The sequence below is a fragment of the Sceloporus occidentalis genome, unplaced genomic scaffold (genome assembly GCF_023333645.1).
Source record: "Sceloporus occidentalis isolate IW3139 unplaced genomic scaffold, rSceOcc1.0.p SCAF_4, whole genome shotgun sequence".
NCBI classification, from domain to species: Eukaryota; Metazoa; Chordata; class Lepidosauria; order Squamata; family Phrynosomatidae; genus Sceloporus; species Sceloporus occidentalis.
The window spans coordinates 200,578,016-200,599,835 of NW_028316984.1; the positions used below are offsets into that span (position 1 = coordinate 200,578,016).

General features: G+C 46.4%; 1 protein-coding gene across 2 annotated transcripts in view; it reads left to right on the plus strand.

Moving 5' to 3' along the window:
* The first annotated feature begins 2,814 nt into the window (after positions 1-2,814).
* LOC149315296 (E3 ubiquitin-protein ligase TRIM9) overlaps positions 2,815-21,820 on the plus strand; it is a 74,759-nt gene continuing 55,753 nt past the window's right edge. For both annotated transcript variants that reach the window (XM_089522907.1, XM_089522908.1), the window contains exon 1: positions 2,815-3,872. In XM_089522907.1, the coding sequence (XP_089379033.1) occupies positions 2,973-3,872 (900 nt within the window). In that variant the 5' untranslated portion in view covers positions 2,815-2,972. The remainder of the gene's footprint in view (positions 3,873-21,820) is intronic.

Genomic DNA, 21,820 nt, shown 5'->3' on the forward strand with positions numbered 1-21,820 from the left:
TCAGTGTACGTGGGGAAATGCTTGGTTAAAGAGAAAGGTTTTAAGTCTCCTTTTAAACCGTTCAAGGGAAGTAATGAGACGGAGCTCCTCGAGAAGACTATTCCAATGCTTGGGGGCTGTTACCGAAAAGGCCCTCTGAGAAGTAGTAAAATATCTCGAAGTAGGCACTTCGAGCAAGTTCTTCCCGGTTATTCTGAGAGTGCAGGGCGGATTATATGGGGAGATGCGGTCCTTTAAGCAACTCGGGCCCAAGCCATATAGGGCTTTATAGGTAATTACCAACACCTTGTATTGCGCTCGGAAGCAAATAGGCAGCCAGTGAAGATCTTTTAAGATTGGTGTTATGTGGTCAAACCTGGACGCACCGGTGACCAATCTGGCGACCATGTTTTGTACTAATTGAAGCTTCCGAGTTTGGTACAAGGGTTGCCCCATGTAGAGCGCATTACAGAAATCCAACTGAGAGGTTACCAGAGCATGTACCACCGTTTCAAGGTCCCTTTGGCCCAGGTAGGGTCGCAGTTGGCGTATCAACCGAAGTTGATAACAGGTGCTTCTGACCGTCGCATCAACTTGGGATGACAATTGCAGGGACGAGTCCAGAATCACTCCACAACTGCGAACTGAGTCCTTCAGGGGAAGTGTGACCCCCTTCAGGACAGGTGGACAAATTTCCTTCCCCAGGCCTGGGGAACCTATCAGTAGTACTTCCGTTTTCTCTGGATTCATGCTGAGTTTGTTTTTCCTCATCCAGCCCATTACTGACTCTAAGCAGGCATTTAGAGGAGAGACACCATCCTTAGACACTGCAGCAGTCGGCGACACAAAGAAACACATCTGGGTGTCATCAGCGTACTGATAACACCGCGCCCCGTGTCTCTGGATGATCTCTCCCAGCGGTTTCATGTAAATGTTAAATAACATGGAGGACAAAATAGCTCCCTGAGGGACACTGGATGTCAGTTCCCTCTTAGAGGAGCAAATGTCCCCCAGCTGCACCATCTGGAATCTGCCCAAGAGGTAGGAACGGAACCACTGGAGCGCAGTGCCCTCGATACCTAACTCCCTCAGGTGTTCCAGAAGGATACCATGGTCAATGGTATCGAAGGCCGCTGAGATGTCCAAGAGCACTAACAAGGACACACTTCCCCTGTCAATGCCCAGATGGAGATCAGCGACTAAGGCAACCATGGCGGTCTCAACTCCATAGCCCGCTCTGAAGCCAGTTTGAAATGGGTCTAGATAATCGGTTTCATCCAAGACTGCTTGGAGCTGGAAGGCAACCACTCTCTCGATCACCTTACCCAAAAATGGCAGCAATGACACTGGCCTGTAATTATTTCTTATCAGGGGGTCTAGGGAGGTTTTTTTTAGCAGTGGTCTGACTATTGCCAATTTCAGACTCGATGGAAACTGCCCCTCCCTGAAGGATGTGTTAATTATGTGGTGTAGCATAGACGTTACCGCAATACCACCCTGGGCCGTCAGCCATGAGGGACAGGGATCGAGAGAGCATGTCGTCTTCCTAACACTTCCGAGAATCTTTAAAATGTGTATGGTCCAAAACACACTGTAGAAATAATCCATGTTTTAACTGCCCTGGCTCAATGCCAGTGCATTCTGGGAACAGTAGTTTTGTTGACCCATTAAGCCTTCTCAGAGAGCAGTTGTGCCACAATAAACTATAACTCCCAGGATGCCCTAACACTGAGCCAGGACAGTTAAAATGGTCTCAAACTGGATTTTTTCTGCCATGTGTTTTGTACCTATGTCTTATTTGTCCTTTTGGGGCAAATATTTGTCTATGGGTTTATATGGCTGAGCTGGGATTCGAACTTTGGTCTTGTAGTCCAACACTCAAACTTCTATAGCACTTTGACTCTGTCACAGTTTATCTGTTTGTCACTGTGTGTCTTCAAGTCATTTCCAACTTATGGTGACCCTAAGTTGAACCTATCATAGGGGTATCTTGGCAACATTTTCTCTGAGGCTGAGAGAGCGTGACTTGCCTAAGGTCACCCAACAGGTTTCATGACTGAGATGGGAATTCAACCCTGCTCTCCAGAGTCATAGTCCAGATTAAATGAAGTTATATTTACATGAGTGTTTATAGCTGTTATTCTGTAATGGCCTACATTTTTTGAATGTCCTACATTTTGCAGTGCCTTATCCTCCTTGGACCTCTGGTCACCCTGAGAGCAGGGAAAGGGTCTCCAGTTTGCCCTTCAAGCCACCAGAAGTGCATCTGAGAAAGTAGCCAGAAGTCAATGAACGCTCATGGATCACTGCAACAGGAGCCTGGGATTTGCAGTTCATTGCGGTGCCAAAACTCTCTTTAACAGAGGAGGCTAAATGACTCACAAAAGTACAAATCCCAGGATTCCATAACATTAAAGGGGTGTCAAAAAACAACAACCTGGATTATTCATGCAGTTTGGATGCAGCCAGAGTCTGAATAATTGTTTTGTATTTTGCTGGAATTTTAATATATGTACTTTAAAACACATGGACACCAATTTATATCCGCATGAGTCTTTGTGGCTTGGATTCTGGGGTTCACCATGGACTTAATTGCCACCTGATGCGCAACAGATGCACGTTAGCATCCCTATCTGGAGGCTTACAGGCTGGTCCAGGCGAGCTTCATTAATCCTAGAAAGGGCGTGGCCTGGAGGGCTTCAAGTCACGCCCTTGATTTGGGCTGCTCCAGTAGCGGCTTAGCTCTTGAAGCTGTGGACCAATGGGGGCGTGGCTGGAATAGAGAGTGGGATGCTGCGCTTGGCGGCGGCGCGCTCAGTGCGGAGCTCTCCTCGGTGCTGAAAGGAGGAGCTCTCTTTGGTGCTGAAGCCCAGCTTTCCTTAGTGCTGGGAGGGCGCCCTCCTTGGTGCTGAAGCCCAGCTTTCCTGGTGCTGGAAGGGCGCTCTCCTTGGTGCTGAAGCCTCCTTTCACCTCCATCCCTTGGCTCTCCCTCCATGGATGAGATGGAGGAGGAACTCAAATGCCCCGTGTGTGGCTCCTTCTACCGGGAGCCCCTCATCCTGCCTTGCTCCCACAACCTATGCCAAGCCTGTGCCCGCAACATCCTGGTCCAGACCCCCGAGGCCGACTCCCCCCAGAGTCGCCGCCGCCGCACCTCCGGTTCTGCTTCCACTGCCTCCGGCGACTATGACTACTTGGACCTGGATAAGATGAGCCTCTACAGTGAGGCTGACAGCGGGTATGGCTCCTATGGCGGATTTGCTTCGGCGCCCACCACCCCCTGCCAGAAGTCACCCAACGGGGTCCGTGTCTTCCCGCCCACCCTGCCACCGCAGCCAGGGGCTCCCTCGGCCGCCTCAGCTTCCTCCGCCTCTTCATCGCACCTCCAGCCTCCAGGGTCTTCCGTGGCATCCTCTGCGTTGGCGCCGGTGCCGCGCAATTCCTGCTTGACCTGCCCGCAGTGCCACCGCAGCCTCATCCTGGATGAGAGGGGCCTACGCGGCTTCCCCAAGAACCGGGTCCTGGAAGGGGTGATCGACCGGTACCAGCAGAGCAAGGCAGCCGCCCTTCGGTGCCAGCTCTGTGAGAAGGCACCCAAGGAGGCTACCGTTATGTGCGAGCAGTGTGATGTCTTCTACTGCGACCCGTGCCGGCTCCGGTGCCACCCGCCCCGGGGACCATTGGCCAAGCACCGCCTGGTGCCCCCGGCCCAAGGTAGGGTCAGCCGGCGCCTCAGCCCTCGAAAGATCTCCACCTGCACTGACCATGAGCTGGAGAACCACAGCATGTACTGTGTCCAGTGCAAGATGCCCGTCTGCTACCAGTGCCTGGAGGAAGGCAAGCACAACAGCCATGAAGTCAAGGCACTGGGGGCCATGTGGAAGCTGCACAAGGTCAGCCCATGGGATGGAGGTGGTGGCAGCATGGGTTGGTATGGAAAGAAGTGGGTGGTAGTGTGGGCAGCATTGGCTGGAAGGACCTGTGGGTCTCTATCAGACTCCTCTTCATTGTCCTTTGCCTTCAAAGGTTTTTCCAACTTATTTTGAACCTATCATGGGGTTTTCTGGGGCTGAGAGAGTGTGACTTACCCAAGGTCACCCAGTGGGTTTCCATGGCCAAGAAGAGAATCCAACCCCAATCCGCAGAGTCCTATGCTCAAACCACTACACCACTCCAGCTCCTTTTTTCTTGCTGTCTGGTCCCCACTGTCTGTTTTCTTACTATGTCACTTATTTGGGTCTCCTCCTCTCCATTTCTCTCAACCCCTCTTCATCCTTTCTTTCTTGGTCTCTCTGGCCTGAATTGGATAAGGCCTGATTAGAGTAGACCCATTGGATCAAGGGAGGTTTACTTACATGTTAACGTTCAATGGGTCTGTTCAAGTTGGGATTCTGGTCTCTGATCTCTCTCTTACATCTCTGTTTCCCCAAGCTTGAACCCTTAGGTGTTTGTTGGGATACAGCCCCCATCATCCCCAGCCAGGCAGGAGAAATGGGATGTGTAGTCCCACCAGGTCTATGAGGGAGGGAGCAAACAGTTCTCTTCCCACCTCCATTCCTCTCTAGGCTCCTTGCAACCTCACCGTTTCTTCTGGGCTGCAGCTATGCTGCAAAAATAATGTAGTTTGGCACCTCTTTAACTTCCATAGCTCCATCCTACAGAATCCTGGGATCTGTAGTTTGGTGAGGCACCAGCACTCTTTAGTCGAGAAGGCTAAAGACCCTGTAAAACTACAGACCATAGGATTCCATAGGATGGAGCTACAGCACTTAAAGTGGTGTCAAACTGCACTATTTTACAGTGCAGATGCACCTTTTCTCCCCCTCTCTCTGTCTCTGTCTGTCTGTCCAAGGTCCCTGGTTAGCCAGGATCTCTTTTCCTTCCACCTTCCCTCCTTTCCCCTTCTCCCTTTCCCTCAGCATCTTTTCCACCCACTCACTTCTTTATCCAGCCCTTCTTTCTTATCTGCCAGCTGCCTTCTGGATCCATTTGCTTCCATGCTCCCTGCGTCTCTCATCTTCCTCTTCCCACCACCAATGATTCAGTCTCTCTCCTTGTAAACAGCACACCCAACCTTTCTGTCTCTATGCGCTTTGCAGAACCTTCCTTCTTCCTAGTGGTGGATGGTGGGGCATATTCCTTTCTGCCAGCCAGCCCACTTCACAGTGCACCTCTCTCTGAGGAGATCCAAGCATGCACCAAAGACAAAAAAAAATGTGTTGACTTTTGGCCTGGGCTTCCTTCTCCCCTCCTCTCTTGGCTGCCAGTCAAGCCTTTGCACCAAGCTGCCTGCAGTGCCAGGGAGCAGGGAATGTGGCATCAATTCTGAGTGTCCCAAGAATGGGGTGGCAGCATGAGGGGTGAGTTAAATGGGGTCACTGGACACCCCTTCCCCACTCCTTTGGATCTCTCCTTTGCATCAGGCAGCTTTTTGCTGCCTTCCAATATTCTCCCTCTACCTGCACTGTCATGTGCACTTTCCTTCTCCCAAATATTCAGAGCTGGAAGGTGGCAATGGGCACCTCCTGATATCTGGCTAGAATGGGATGGAGGGGTTTACTCCATGGTCTGATTTGTAAACAGATGTTTCCCACATCCAAAAGTACACACTGGCAAAGAGCATTTGGCACAGAGAGGCCAAAGGCAGAGCATTGGCAGTGCAAACCAGTGCCAAGGCAGAGCATTGGCAGTGGAAACAAATAGAGTTTAGAGCAGTGGTTCTCAACCTGTGGGTCATGACCCCTTTGGGGGTCAAACGACCCTTTCACAGGGGTCACCTAAGATCATCGGAAAACACATATTTCTGATGGTCTTAGGAACCAAGGCCATTAGTTGGGGGGCACTAGAACATGAGGAACTGTATTAAAGGGTCGCAGCATTAGGAAGGTTGAGAACCACTGGTTTAGAGGTTCAAAGATAGCCCTCAGTTGGTTGGCTGGTAAGGAAGGGCCTTACATAGGGGGAGCAAGAAGATAGTAGGGATAAATCCTAGAGAAACCTGAGGAGCACTGGAAGAGATCTGAGGTCTCTTGGAAAAGGTGGGGTGCCAAATTTCTGGAGAGTGTGGGAGAAGCAGTTCAGCAGATTTCTCTTTGGACCTGCAATCACCCCACCTGCCCCTTTCCTTGGCAAAATGAGCCAGGCAGCTAGGGTTGGAGAAGCCTCTCTTGTAAGAGAGGAGAAAATCAAACCGTTGTATTTCTTCTTCTAATATGGGACCCCATCCTGATGTCTCAAAATATAAATTAAAACAAAATTATGGCTTATTCTTTGTCCAACCAGATCTGATCCATTGGATACATTGAATTTACCTGTGTGTTGACTCACCATTCAGCAATGGACAGAAAAGATCTACTTTAGATGGGACTAAGCAACAGGATTTCAGCCACTGAATCTGTCTGTTCTCCTGCTTGTTCCTCCCACCATACACACACACACACACACACACACACACACACGTATCAGTCACCCACGTCTTGCTTTGATCTGGGATCTGACTTTTCCAATGGCGACCCTGTCTCTGAGGTAACTAGGTCAGAGAAGTGAATGCTGCCTGTGATGCATGGCTGGATGTCCCCTTCTTCGCTCCATCAGGGTGTAAGTGTGCACTGGGAGAATGGATTCCCCCTCCTGGTGTTGACCAAGGTACTGAGCTGGGAGATGGCATCCTCAACACAACAGGCATGAGGGGGAGAGGGAGAAGGAACCAACCACCCCCCCATGAAACATTATTCCCAAAGCGGCCAGAAAATTCCCTTGTAGTGCAAAGACTAAGGATTGATTTCTTTTCAACATGTAGCATGCAAAGAGCATGCTTCAACATGGAGATGGGGATAGATGTGTGTGATGGAAGTTGTGAACACCTGTACCAACCACCATTTGCTGTCATTCTGTCTCGCGCTGCCAGCACTGGTGTGGTCCATGAAAGCTAACAAATGCTGAACTAAGAGTAGACGATCCCTCCTCCTTCATTTCTACACAGCTTTGAATATGTCAAATGCCCTTGGGATCACAGTGTGTTTGCAGGATATCCTGAAGGCCCCAGGTCCCTTCTGGTCCTGGAAGCCAAGTAGGGTCAAGCCTGGTGAATGCTTGGATGGGGAAACCCCAAAGATTATCAGGTGCTGTTAGGGTTATCTCAGGCAACAGGAAATCATCTCTGAATATACTTTACTTAAGAAACCCCTATGAAATATATGCCATCACAATCAGTCAACAGGCAACTTGTTGGCATGTGCATAGGGATTACTGAGATCACCTGCCAATCATAACATCATAGAACTGTACAATTAATAGGGTTGGAAGAGACCGCAAGGACCATCCAGTCCAACCCCCTGCCATGCAGGAACTCCCAATCAAAGCATTCTCAACAGATGGCCATCCAGCCTCTGTTTAAAGACCTCCAAAGAATGAGACTCAACCACCTTCCAAAGAAATGTGTTCCAGTGTTGAACAGATCTTACTGTCAGGAAGTTTCTCCCAATGTTGAGGTGGAATCTCTTGTCCTGTAACTTACATCCATTGTTCCGTGTTTGAATCTCTACAGCAGCAGAAAACAAGCTTGCTCCATCCTCCATGTGACACCCCTTCAAATACATAAACAGGGCTATCATGTCACCTCTTAATCATCTCATCTCCAATTGGAAGATACCCCCAATGGCTATACAGTCCAGCCCCCTTCAACCATGCAGGAATACACAGCTAAAGCAGTCCCTAGAGAACCTCTGTTTAGAAACCATCAATGAAGTGTGTTCACCACCTTCTGAAATACAGCTGGCCCTCCATATCCACGGATTCTTTGTCCACAGATTCAACCATCCACACCTTGAAAATATTGACAAGATGTCTAATTTCCCAAAAGCAAACCTTGATTTTGGGATATTATATCAGGGACACCATTTTACTGCGTTGCTCTTTTTAATGGGAGTTGAGCATCCATGGATTTTGGTATCCACAAGGGGTCCAGAACCAAACCCCGGCAGATACCAAGAGCTTACTGTACTTCGCTCCACCATGAAATGGCCCTTATTGTGAGAAAGTTGGTCCTAATGTTGAACTGGAACATCTTTCTTGCCATTTGGATCCAGGACAAGAGCAACAGAAAATAAGTTTGCTCCATCTTCTGCCTGGCAGCCCTTAAGATATTGAAAAATGGCTGTCTCCCTTCACTGTTCCATTTTCTCGGTTCCAGGCTATACATATCCAAAACAAAGCAGAACTCTACCATCCCAATTTAGACAAGGCAGCCCCATTGATGTAGCTCAGAACTGTATTAGACTTTCTTGCTGTTGCATCACACTACTGACTCAAGTTCTATTTGGATTCCTAGTTCAACATGAATAAACACTGGGGTGAAGTGTGTTCTCACATTTGGCTCAGGTATGAGCATATTGCTCCCGTGTGTGTGTGTGTGTTATGGAGACATAAGTATTCAGAAGCAAGGGTATCCTTCCGTTTTTGGCTGAGGAAGCTCTCACCACAATAATGGATTCCAGTCTTTCAATAGCAGTGGCATCTCTTTGCTGCTGTTGTGTTGTTGTAACATAGCTGCTTTCCTTAAGTGTGTCCCCCTGGGAAGACGCAGAAGCTTCTCTGAAGGCATGCAGCAGTTACTCACGGTGAGAAAGGCTGACACAAGATGGCACTGCATTCCCCCTCACTCATTTTATTATATCCAGCCTCACTTCAGAAATCTCAGAGCAGGGTGCATGGTTCTCTCTCTTCCTACCATGTCATCCTTATAACGGTGCTATGTAGAACTTGCAGCCCCTTTGAGACTTACTGAAAGAAAGAAGTTGGCAGCTTTTGTAGACCTGGTCTACTTCTTCCGATGATTCTACAGACTGATACAGCTATATCTTTGAATTCCTCAGATGCATTAAAGGAAATAGATTTTAGTCTACAAAAGGTCATGCTGCCAACTTCTTTCTTTCAGTTAGTCTCAAAGGTGCTACAAGATCTCTCTACATACTGATTCTACAAACATGGCTGCATCTTTGAATTATAACAGCTATGTGAGGAAGGTTAAGTGGATGCAAAACAAATGGCCTAAGTCTATCTCATGGGTTTCATGGCTCAGCAGAAATCTGACTTCAGAGCTTGAGTCCTATTGCTTAGTCTCAACTGTTGTTATTGTTGTTGTATGCCTCCAAGTTGTTGCTGACTTATGGCGACCCTAAGGTGAACCTATCATGGGGTTTTCTTGGCAAGATTTCTTCACAGGAGCCCAACCCCCCCCCCCACAAAAAACTATGTTCATAAGAGGTTTGCCATCACCTTCCCCTGAGGCTGAGAGCATGTGACTTGCCCAAGGTCACACTGTGGGTTTCATGGCCAAAGTGGGAATTGAACTATGGTCTCCAAAGTTGTAGGCCAACACTCCAACAGATACGTTACACTGGCTCTAAGGTCTGAAACACACTGCAGAATCCAGTTTGAGACTACTTTAACTGCCCTGCCTCAGTGCTAGGGAGTTCTGGGAATTGTAGTTTATTGTGGCACCAGAGCTCTCTGACAGAGAAGGCTAAATGTCTCACAAACACTACAATTCCCCAAATTCCCTAACATTGAGCCAGGGCAGTTAAGGTGGTCTCCGAATGGATTATCTCTGCAGTGTGTTTTGGACCTAAATCAGCATTTGAATGGTGAGTCAACATGTACACAGATCTTTTTGATTCAATGAGTCTACTTTAATTGGAGCTAAAAAATAGGATCCCAGCCCAACACTCCATCAACACCATTACAACCAGAAAATACACTTGGATCAGTTTTTCTGGCTAGATACCACATCAGAGGGATGCAATGAAAAAGAGCTTTTAGAAATAGGTTGTAATTCTTCATTGCAGCACATTCTTATAATCTGCTGAGACACACTGAATGGCCTCATTCTGCAGACCATCACTCATGGATATATAGATATGAAACATACACATGGCCATGTAATTGCTATTAAACTGAGTGTATTTTGCAGGCAAGGGACCAAGGGAGCCTCTTTTGACAGCTGTCTGGATGAAACTCAGGCTCTTTGGACATGACCCAGGAGGAGGCAGGAGTTGCTTGTTTTCAGTAACTGAAAAAAAGATGTATAGTTTAAGCGTTCTGTTCAACTTTCAATGGCGATGTGTTGGAATACATTTGGATGCAACTCAGGAATAAGCAAATATAGCCAGCCCTTCATATCCATGTATTTTCATCCATGGATTCAACCATCCATAGCTTGAAAATATTCAAAAATAATATAAATTCCAAAAAGCCAGTCCATTCTACTATGAAACAGTTATCACATGAAAGACTTTGTGGGGTACAGCTAGATGCTGGGAGAGAATCAAGAGTTTCCAATTCTTTTTTGTTTTGATTGTACAGTGGGCCCTTGGTATCTGCTGGGGTTTGCTACCAAAATCCATGGATAACCAAGTCCCATACAGGTGGTGTCACCTATATAAAATGACAAAATCAAGACTTGCTTTTTGGATGATGATTTTGCCACATGGCCAACTCGGCTACCCCTGGATATGTTTTTTAAAATGAACCATTCATTAATTTAGATGAGAAATCAATTAAAGAGGGAAAGTTATTCTGCCTCCAAGTCACAATTCTGCTGTCATCTTGACAGAGGAAATCTGGCATGCGGCTGTGGGGAGATCATGCTCACCACCTTCCTTTCCCAGCACTGGGTGTTACAGCTTGACACAAATTGTTCTGGCTGCCTCTTTTGCTAGGCTTCATCAGAAGGCGGATGTGACCTATCTGTCACTAGTGGAACCACTGTGACTGGGTGCTAATTGGTGCAAATTACCCCCTCCAGGGTCAACCCCCCCTCCCCTGCCAAGCCCTAAATCTCTGGAGTTTGCAAATATTAAAAGCGACAAAAGGCCCGTTAAAGCCGCCTGCCTTTCAGTGTGGCAATAAGAGTATTAAGGAAATCAAATATTGTGGGTGACAGCGGCCTCATTCTTGTGGCTGTGGGGATCTGGGATCTGGTGGGTGCTTGGCATAAAGCCAGCATTCAGTGGAAGGAGGCAGAAATTGAATTACACCTCTGGTGCCATAGCACATTTAATTGTGCAATTTGTTGCATGTTCAAGCGTGCATTCCATTATGCATCACTGCTAATTAACTCAACAACACCCATGCATAACTGAATTTGTATAGGTTTATGCTATCAACAGTGACATATACTCTCTGCAACTGGGGTGATCATGGAACCCCACATTCTTCCAAGTGCAACTATGGGCATGCGCTACAACTCCCCGCCCCCAGGCTGAAACCACCTTGCTTCAAAGGAAAGAAGCTAGTTTATTTTCAGGCCAATTCCCAGGTTGGCTAAATATTTTAACAGCTCATTTCATGAAATTTCCTAGGAGAAGAAACTCATGGTTGGCAAACTGTACATGCTGCCACAGTGCAGAATTAGTGCAGTTTGACGTCGCTTTAATTGCCATGGCTCCATCCTATGGAATCCTGGGATTTGTAGTTATGGCACCAGAGCTCTCTGAATCTGAGAAGGCTAAATACAAAACTACAAATCCTAGAATTCCATTGCATTGAGCTACAGCAGTTAAAGCGGTGTCAAACTGCATTAATTTTACAGTTTGCAGCCTGTGTTGTCTCTGGCATTCATCTTCTGCCCTGAAGCTGCTTTGAAAACCCAAAGTGACCTGGGCTGCTTCCACACTGCACAGTTGTAGCAGTTTGATACCACTTTAACTGCCATGGCTCCTTCCTACGCAATCCTGGGATTTGTAGTTTGGGAAAGGACACCTGTGATAGATTCGTTTTAGGGTGGCTATAAGTCAGAAATGACTTGAAGGGACACAACATACGCACACCTCTGTTGTGTGTGTGTGGAGTAGGTTTGGAGCTGTGAAGCAGACTTTGAAATTGATTATTAATCAGAGGTGTGTGTGTGTGTATGCTGTATTATACTGTATATACAATGGGTCCTTGTCATCCACTGGGGTTTGGTTCCAGAACCCCCCGTGGATGACAAAATCCATGGATGTTCAAGTCCCATTAAACACAATGGCATAACAAAATAGTGTCCCTTATATAAAGTGACAAAATCAAGGTTTGCTATTTGGAATTTATGCTTTTTAAAAAATATTTTCAACCCACGGATGCTTGAATCTGTGGATTAAAAAATCCATGGATAAGGAGGGCCAACTGTATATTTTAACTGAAGATAAAAACCTTCAGGACTTTGGATGAATCAAATGTCTGTAATTGTTTCTTTTAAGTGTGAAAAGTGGTAAGTGAACTGCCAATATCAATAGTTGGAGTTTTTAAAAACAATACTCTGCTCTGTACATTGTTTTTGGCTGAAGCTGGGTGATTTTTACCCGGACTGCGATGGGAGCTGGCCTTGCCCAAATTATTACTGGCTGACATATTTGTTCAGAGGTTTGCCTTCCCCTGAAACTGAGAGCATGTGATATATCTAAGGGAACCCAGTGGGTTTCATAACCAAGCGGGAACTGAACCCTGGTCTCCAGAGTCATAGTCCAACACGCATCTCACTCTGCCATGCTGGAGGTAAAACCTTTTTTTATAACACCGGGACTGCATTGGGCATTCTTTACCTGGACAGCATCTTAATGTTTCTCAAATGCAATAACACAGAACCTTCTTGAGAAAGTCAATGGTCTCCACCCAAGAAGGGGGTGGATAGCCTCACACAGGACAGAGACAACCTGGATCTCAAAGAAGATTTCTTTTTGTGTTGCTAAGGAAGTTTAAATATTATTTTCTGGACTTTACAATGTTTTATCTCCCAGATCCCATATGGCCAAAAAGGAGAAATTGTATCTGACTACATGGATATCCCTCTGTACCATCTTAACTGAGAAGAACCATAACAACGTCTTGACAAAATATAGGCCTGTGACTCCAACTTTATCCTTCCTTCCTTCCTTCCTTCCTTCCTTCCTTCCTTCCTTTCTCTTGTTTGATTATCTTTGCCTGATGAAGAAGCCAGTGGAGCTCTGAAAGCTTGCATTAAGTATTTTGTGCCTTTTGGTTGGTCAGATTACTGTTTTGTGGATTTGGGGTGCTATTGTACTTTGCTGTATGGCCAACTCAGCTACCCCTGGATATGTTTCATAGGAATATTCACAGGGTGACCAGATGTCCTAATGGCAAAGGAGGATGAGGCACCGCAAAATGTAGGACTTTCAAGAAAAATGGATGACATTACAAAATGAACGCTAAAGACACTCATATAAATGTAAATTCATGCTTCTTAGTCAAGTTCAAGATGGAGGACATTTTGAAGTTCCTCCTGGACAGAAGGTTGAAATGTGGGACACGTCCTGGAAATGGGGGACACCTGGTCACCCTAAATGTTTATCATTTGGTAACAGTCGTCACTTCCCATCTGAGGGTTTGCTCCCTGCTCCAAAGCCTGCCTTTCACATTTCTTTCTCCAGGCTTGTGTTTAAAGCAAACAAAATGGAGACTGGTGACAGATGGGGAACTGAGATGCGAGTCAGGTAGAGAGAGGGACCCTGTGTGACAAGGAGAGATCGGGATGTTACTGAACCCATAAACTGAGCAAGGCGGTCTGATTCCAATTGTAAAAAACAAAACCATTGAACAGCACAAGCTGTGTCAGAACAAACAGTGCCACTTAGAAAGTTCAATCAGCCAAAACTCAGAGGAGCTTAAATAATTTATCCCTCCTGTACTTGGCAAAAAGCAAACAGATCCTGCTGTGTTGTCGGCTTGTGGTGTGTGAGCACACATTTTCAGGTGTCAGGTGGTCCTCTTTTGGAAAAGTAAATGATAAAAGAATCTTGTGGCATCCTACAGCCATCAGAGCTGGGAATGATCAGTTTAATTCCATTTTAATTGTAATGTTCGATTCCATATTAATTGTCACTTCTCTAAGTTTTTTATTGTACTGTCCTTTCAGACTGGAAGCCACTTTGAGTCATCCCTCCATATCCATGGATTTTTTTATCCAATGATTCAAGCATCCATGGTTTGAAAATAATGTAAAATGTTGGTGGAGTCTTCCTCCTTGGAAGTCTTTAAACAGAGGCTGGATGACCATCTGTCGGAGATGCTTTGTTTGTGTTTTCCTGGCAGAATGGGGTTGGTCTGAATGGCCCTTGGGGTCTCTTCCAACTCTAGGATTCGATGATTCTATGAAATTCCAAAAAGCAAACCTTTATTTTGCTATCTTAGATACGGGACACCATTTTACTATGCCATTGTATATAATGGGACTTGAGCATCCATGGATTTTGGTATCCATGGGTGTTCGTGGAACCAAGCCACTGCAAATTCCAAGGGCCACAGTGATGGTGATGATGATGATGATGATGATGATGATGATGATGATGATGATGACGACAACAACATAGGGAGCATATTACACTGTTGATCAGCTCTTATTTTCAGGAAGCTCTTCCTAATGTTGAGGTAGAATCTCTTTCTCTGTATTTTGCATCCATTGCTCCATGTCCTATGCTCTGGAGCAGCAGAAAACAAGCTTGCTCCCTCCTCAATATGACATCCCTTCAAATATTTAAACAGGGCTATCACATCACCTCTAAAACTACTTTTCTCCAGGCTAAACATACCCAGCCCCCTAAGTCTCTTCTCGTAGGGCATGGTTTCCAGACCCTTCACCATTTTGGTCATCCTCCTTTGGACACACTCAAGATTCTCTCAACATCTTTTTTGAAATTTGGTGCCTAGAACTGGACACAGTATTCAATCCAGGGGAGGTGCAGCACAATGAGTGCGTATCTCTGCATATACAATATATGCTGTACAACCCCAGTCTAAGCTCTTCGCCCTCAGTTTTCTTCATTCCTAGGTTCTGGGGCATTACTGGGGGGGTGCAAGGGATACAAACTGCACTGGGTGACACCTGAGAAGGAGGTGAACGTCTGGTGGGGTGGTCACTCCCATCAGTCCCAAGACACTTCCCTGGCCGCTTCCCTCTGCCAGCCAGGGTGCCTCTGCCATCCATCAGCTGTGCCTTCTGGATGTGGTGGGTCTGCTGGCCAGACCAGAAAGTGAGTCGCCTCCCTTTGCCACCCAGCCAGAAGCTCTGGCCGTCTGCACCCCTCTTCTTTTTCAATATCAAGTTGATATCAAAAGGGATGTTTTAGGCATCTACTCAAGAGATCCTCCCCCCCCCCCCCGGGGCCGGGAACTAGCCATGATATAAGGAGATCTGACTGGCTCAGCATAGGGGAAAGCTAAAGCACACAGCCAGGATGGATCAGTTAAGATCAGAATCTGCATAATCTCTCATTGATAGGAGTGATGGTGGGTGATAGACTTACAAATAAACAGAAACCCAAGTACACTTCCCTCTGGAAGTGAAACCCCATTGTCCAGATGCATTGGATTGTCCAGCCGTTTACAAGTTCCCTTCTCATTCCTCACTCCTGGAAATTTCATTTTAATTCCAAAATCTGCCCTATAAATATGCCTGCCAAGGCATCCCCAATATAATCTTGTTCTGAGGTCAGACATACTGACTGTATCTCACCTGACTCCTCAGCAACTACTGGCCACCTCAGATCCAAAGGCAGCATGGTGAGCCACTTTCATCACACAGAATCCCCCAATTGGAACCTCCAGTTCTGGAATCGGTATAGTATTACCTTTAGAAGTCATGAAAGTCACTGTCTGCTACCACCTTCTATAGTTACTATTAGTTTTTATATATGTGTGTGTGAGTGACTGTCTTTGTTTGAGTGGTGATTTCCTCTGATCTACAAATACAGTCAGCCCTCCACATTTGCAGCTTTGACTTTTGTGGATTTCATTATTTGTGGTTTTGACTATTATGTTCCCTCTAGGAATCTCTAGGTCCTCCAGCACAACTCTGCCAAAAGTTGGCCATAGATTTGTGCTGAAGAACCTAGGTTCCTAGAGAAAACAGTTCTAGGCATGATCCTATGATCAACCTCTGGTAGTTGCTGACCACAGAGTTGCACTGGAAAACCTGGAGATTCCTTCTCTCAGTTTAAAAGGCTTGTGTTTTTTTTAATTTGCATTTTTCCCACATCCATGGGGGTCCTTCACCCCTAACCCCAGCGAATGTGGAGGGACCACTTTAAAACTACACTTGGACCTTGAATTCTGGAGTTCTGCTTCTTGGAATCATTATGCAGAGGCTTGATCCCTGCCCTGAGTTGCCCAAGCCCTCTCAGCAGCTTTAATTGAGCTATTAAAATCTCCCTATTAAATATTAATTTGGTGGTGCCCTCTGGGGACCCTGGCATTTTGGGCAACACCGGGAAAGGTTGACAAGAGAAGGGGTTATTAAAAATTTATCACCACAGGGTGCCAAATATATTAGATACACCTCTGCCCAAGTCTGCTCCTCCCCCCGCTTTGCCTTCCCTTCAGGTGGATGTGGGGGGGGGGCTGCTTTTCTCTGCTAGTCCTCCTTCTGCCTTTCTGCATCTTCCCTTTCTACCTCTCTATCCTCCCCTTTTGCTGCCTGCATCTTCCTTCTCTCTTTTCCCTGGAGGTTCCCCTTGGCTCTGCTCCAGTAATCCCATTTCTTTCTGTCTCTTTCCTCGCCAGATCAGCTGCACTTGGCATCTAGGCACAAAAGAAGACCTGCAAATGGCAAGCCAGGCAGCCTCTTCATCCAGAACACACAGAGACATACAAACACACACACACACACACACACACACACACAGCCTTTCCAAGTCCTGGCTTCTTCAAGGTCATTGCAGCTCAGAGGATAAAGAGGAGGAGGCAAAGGGGTCTTTTTGGAGGCTCCCAATATGCTGGCATCCCCTAATCTGTTGAAAAAGCAAAGGGAAGAGGACAAGGAGGGGAGTCAGGAGCTTAATCGGATTCTTGGGCATTTATAAACCAAACCAAACATCCCTCCCTCCCCTCCCGGTGGGCCATTTTCTTTCCCCCTCAAAAGCTGCTGTGTGGCCCACCCAGCCGAAGGCCTGAAAAGGCAGATAATCCTCCAGAGCCCACAATCCTGGCTTCTCACGTGGAAGACGAAAGGGGTGAATAGTTTAAATGTTGAACTCATGCCTAGTGCACAGTCCAAAGGAAATAACGTAAAGCATCCCCCCAGTTAGATTTTATTGGCATAGGGCTTGCAACCTTTCTGCTATATATTTAAAGCTCAAGCGGGCAATTTTCTGGCCAGGGCCAAAACCACAGTATTTTTAGGACACAGCTGGAGAGCCTGCGTGGTGTCGTGGTTTGAGCATTGGACTATAGCTGCATCTACACTGCAGAACTAATGCAGTTTGACACCACTTTAACTGTCATAGCTCAATGGTATAGAATCCCTGGATCTATGTTTTGCCTTCTGCTACAGAGCTCTAGTGCCTGAACTAAAAAATCCCAGGATTCCATATCATTGATATATGGCAGTTAAAGTGGTGTCAAACAGCATTCATTTTGCAGTGTGGTGGTAGCCTATGACTCTGACCAGAGTTCATATTCCTGCTCAGCCATGGAAACCCACCGAGTTACCTAGGGCAAGTTACATTCTCTCAGCCTCAGAAAGGCAAAACCTCTCTGAACAAATTTTGCCAAGAAGCCTCTGGAATAGGTTTGCCTTAGAGATACCATATGTCAGAAACAGTTTGATGACATAGAACAATAACGGAATATGGGAGCAGTGGGATTGCCAGATTCCAGGCCCTGGCCCTGAGTCTCCAGTTTTGTTGGTCATCTCCAGGTGGGAGACAAAGATAAAAATTCTCCAGGTTTGGTGGGCTCGGCTCTCGGCAAGAGAAAAGAGCTGGAGACAAATCTCCTAGCTAGTACATCAACAGCTTATTGCAACTTAGAAAACATGATTGATTTGCTGTTGCACATGCTGTGTGTGTGTATGTGTTATTCCTCTGTATTAGTTAGTTTCCTCTTTCCCTTTCAATTGTCATGGTGCCAGGACTCACCTTCTGCTCTGCTCTGTGTCCACCCTCTGGCTAGAAGCAAATGGGTTTGATTAAATGTTCCTTATCCCATCTCCCCACACAAGTGAACAACTGCAGTTGGTTGCTGTTGTGTGCCTTCGAGCTGTTTCTGACTTATGGTGAACCTAAGGCTTCACAGCATTTTCTTGGCAAGTTTCTTCAGAGAGGGGTTGGCATTGTCTTCCTCTGAGGTTGAGAGAGTGACTTGCCTAAGGTGGGTATCCACGGCCAAGCCGGGATTTGAAACCTGGTCTCCCAGTTTCCGTCCAACGCTCAATCCACTATGTCATGTTGGCTCAACTCTAGTTAGTACTTAATAGACAAAGCTTAATGATATCACCAGGGGGCCATTGCTTGGTCTTAGAAAACTCAGGGCTTCAAGGGCCTACAATACAAAAAGGCTGCTGAGAAGCTGGAGCATGTCTTAGAGGAGGGTGACCAAGATCATGCTAGGTCTGGAAACCATCAAGCCCTATGAGGAGCGAATTAGGGATCTGGGTTTGTTTAGCTTGGAGAAGAGAAGGATACGGGGTGACATGATAGCCATGTTGAAATATTTGAAAGGATGTCATACTGAAGATGGAGCAAGTTTGTTTTCTGCAGCTTAAGAGAAGAGAACCCAGAGCAATGGAGTCATAGAATTATAGAGCTGGGAGAGATTACAAGGGTCCAGCCCCACTCTGCCATGCAGGAAGACACAATCCAATCATGGCTTGGCCATCCAGATGGCCATCCAGCCTCTGTTTAAAGATCTCCAAAGAAGGGGACCACCACCCTCCAATGAGGGAGTGCCTTCTGCTGTTGAACAGCCCTTACTGTCAAGAGGTTCCTCCTAATGTTGAGCTGGAATTTCTTTTCCGTAGCTTGCATCCATTGTTCCATGTTCTAAACAAGCTTGCTCCATCCTCAATATGACGTCCCTTCAAATATTTAAACAGGGCTATCATATCTCTCAACCTTTTCTTCTCCAAACTACAAGAAAACTAGAGGAAAATAAACTACAGCTAGAAGCAAAACCAGCTAGGAGACCTGTCCTTTCTGATGAAAAAGGCCAGAGAAATTTGATTGATCCATTCTCTGCTGAGTTGTTGTTGTGTCTCTGAGCTGCTGTGGGGTGCTTTGCCTCTGCATTTCCCTGGCATCAATTCCCTTTATACTGCAGAACCATCTTCCTTCCACCCCCAGCTGGTTGTCTACATTGATGCACCTCTGGAATCAGCCATGCATGCAGTGAATCATCTCTATGGCGCCCAATTTACATAATGGGGAAGCAATTGATTGCAAGGAGCAGACGCTGGTAATTGCAGGAATGCGTGCATTTCAGCAACCAGAGCTCCATTTAATGTTGTCTCCTTCTCCTCAGCAATCAAACAATCCCCTAGATGGAAAGAGCTTTTCTGCTAAGAATATGCAAAAGCAAGACAAGAAAATGCAGGCTCTGAAACCATCAGCCTCTTTGCAGGGAAAGTTACCAACTCAATTACTTAGGCCAGGCTTGGATGGAACCAGGGACCGTGTGTAAAGTAATAGGAACATTGCATGCAGGAATGGCTGTGTTGTTGTGTGTGCTTTCAAGCTGACTCTGATTTATGGTGACCCTATCATGGGGCAAGATTTATTAAGAGGATGTTTGTCTCTGAAATATGGTCTACAGCACTTGGAATTCCCTGGTGGCATCCCTTCCAAGTACTAGCCAAGCCTGATCCTGCTTAGCTTCCAGCATCAGAGACGATCTGTTGCTTTCAGGGTGTTTAGACAGTGCTGCCTGTTTTTTTTAAATCCCAAAATACGTAGTAGTGATACCTTTCTTAGGCAAACTAGAAAGCACTAAACCAGAAAGCTAGCTTTCAGATCTCACTGGCATCTTTATCAAGCAAAGATTTTTAAAAAACCATGGAGGGGAAACAAAAGTGATGCAGTTGAAGGCAAAAGGCTGCAGATCTGTATTTTGTGGATTCGACTGTTACAGTGAGAGTGTGCTTATGCAGGCAGAGAGCTCAATTTCCACCTTTCACCCCCCTCAAAAGATGGAGGAGCAACAGAGCCAAAGGCTGTGAAAGAAAGCCATGCATTCTCAAGTCTCTGTTGCAGCTCTTAGGTATATTCCCTTGAGATCTGTGCTGACTCTGTCTAGTGAAGCCCAAAAGGCCTTGTTTGGGATGGGTTTAGTGCAACCAATGCATAACAAAATGACATGCACATCCATTGTGGATCCATGCACTCAGAGTCCCATGTTGTCAGATCTGAAGATAAGTTTAAGTGTGACGGACAGGTAGGCCAATGGAAGCCATCTTAGACTGCTTTACCCTGTTTTTGAACATCAAGGCTCCATGTAGGATGACAAGCCTATCGCTCAGATTTCACAGTATGGAATCCTGTTGGTGTGTTCTTTGTTCTTTCTTGTTGTGTGCCTTTAAGTCATTTTTGACTTATGGTGACCCTAAGGCAAACCTATCATAGGGTTTTCTTGGCAAGTTTTTTCAGAGGGGGGTTGCTATTGCCATCCTCTGAGGCTGGCTTGTGTTAGGAAGGATCGAATTAGAGGAATTTTAATTAGCTCAAATTTAGCCAAGAGGTGGACCTAATAATACCACATGCCAGAATCATGTCCCAATGGTGTATAACAGAGGTCGCCAGCACACCCCAAGAGAAAGAGACGCTGATACCAACTAGGTCCAATTAAAAGGTGACGTTTATTGAACAACCACACAGCAAAAGTGGAACATACACACACACACCCATTCAATGCTACAGCAGGGGAGGGGGTAAGTTTGGGAGAAAGGTTTGAGAAAGAGAGGCACCACTAGGATATACTACCTTAGAAGTCTTCTCCGAGAAGTCCTGATGAAGCTTGGATGGACAGTGAATCATGGCTGCAGGAGCAGGGAATGAAGGCCACAGGAGCTAGGAGCGAGGTTCAAATTAGTGTGGACCACTTTGCAACCTGGTGACAGCGCAAGCTCAGCTCAGCTCAGTAGATTTCAGCTTAAAGCTCAAAGCTCAGAGTTCAGCTCCACTCAAAGCTCAAAGCTCAAAAACTAGCTCAAAGAGGGTCCGTAAACCCAGGGTTTATATAGGGTGAAATGTATCCAGAGGCTATGGGGACTTGCTAGACAAAGGTGTTGATTGCCTGGGCTTTGTTAAGCCTGTTAAGCCGAGAGCAAGCAATGTGTTACACAATGCACTCAGGTCTGGACACAATTCGGAAGGGCATTCAACTTGATTACTAAGTCGTTAAGCTGATCACTGGACCATTAAGTGAGAAGCCAAGTCTATTGTCTTACTTGGGCAGTGGAGGCGATTCTGGTTTGGTGACTCCCAAACTTCCTATGGAAAATTCCAATTTTATCTCTCTTTCTAGGGCTCTGCCTTTGCAGGGCGAGCTGCCTACGTGGTCTCCCCACTTTTAGGTTAATGGCGGGTCCTCTCTGGGGTCAGTCAGGGCTCATAGCACAGATCGCATGTACCCAAAATTTTATTAAATCCAAACTTGGTAACACTTGCCCAAGGTGACCCAGTGGGTTTTTATGGTTGAGCTGGGATTTGAACCCTGGTCTGCAGAGTTGTAGTTCTTACATAGGCAGAAATTTCCTCATGGAAGATGAGGCACATTGGTCTGACACAGAATATCCACATTCTGTTCCCGACAGATGGCCATCCAGCCTCTGTTTAAAGACCTAGAATCATAGAATCATAGAGTTGGAAGAGACCACAAAGGGCATCCAGTCCAATGCCCTGCCATGCAGGAAATCACAATTACAGCACCCCCGACTGATGGCCATGTTCAGGGTTGTTGAAGTCTGTGGCATCATGTGGGTTGGTGTCACACAGTGTGGTAACTCATGGTGTCACCCCAGGGACCTCCTGGGAGGGAGGTGCACATGGGGAGGGTGGTCTCACTCCAGGGAACCCAGCAT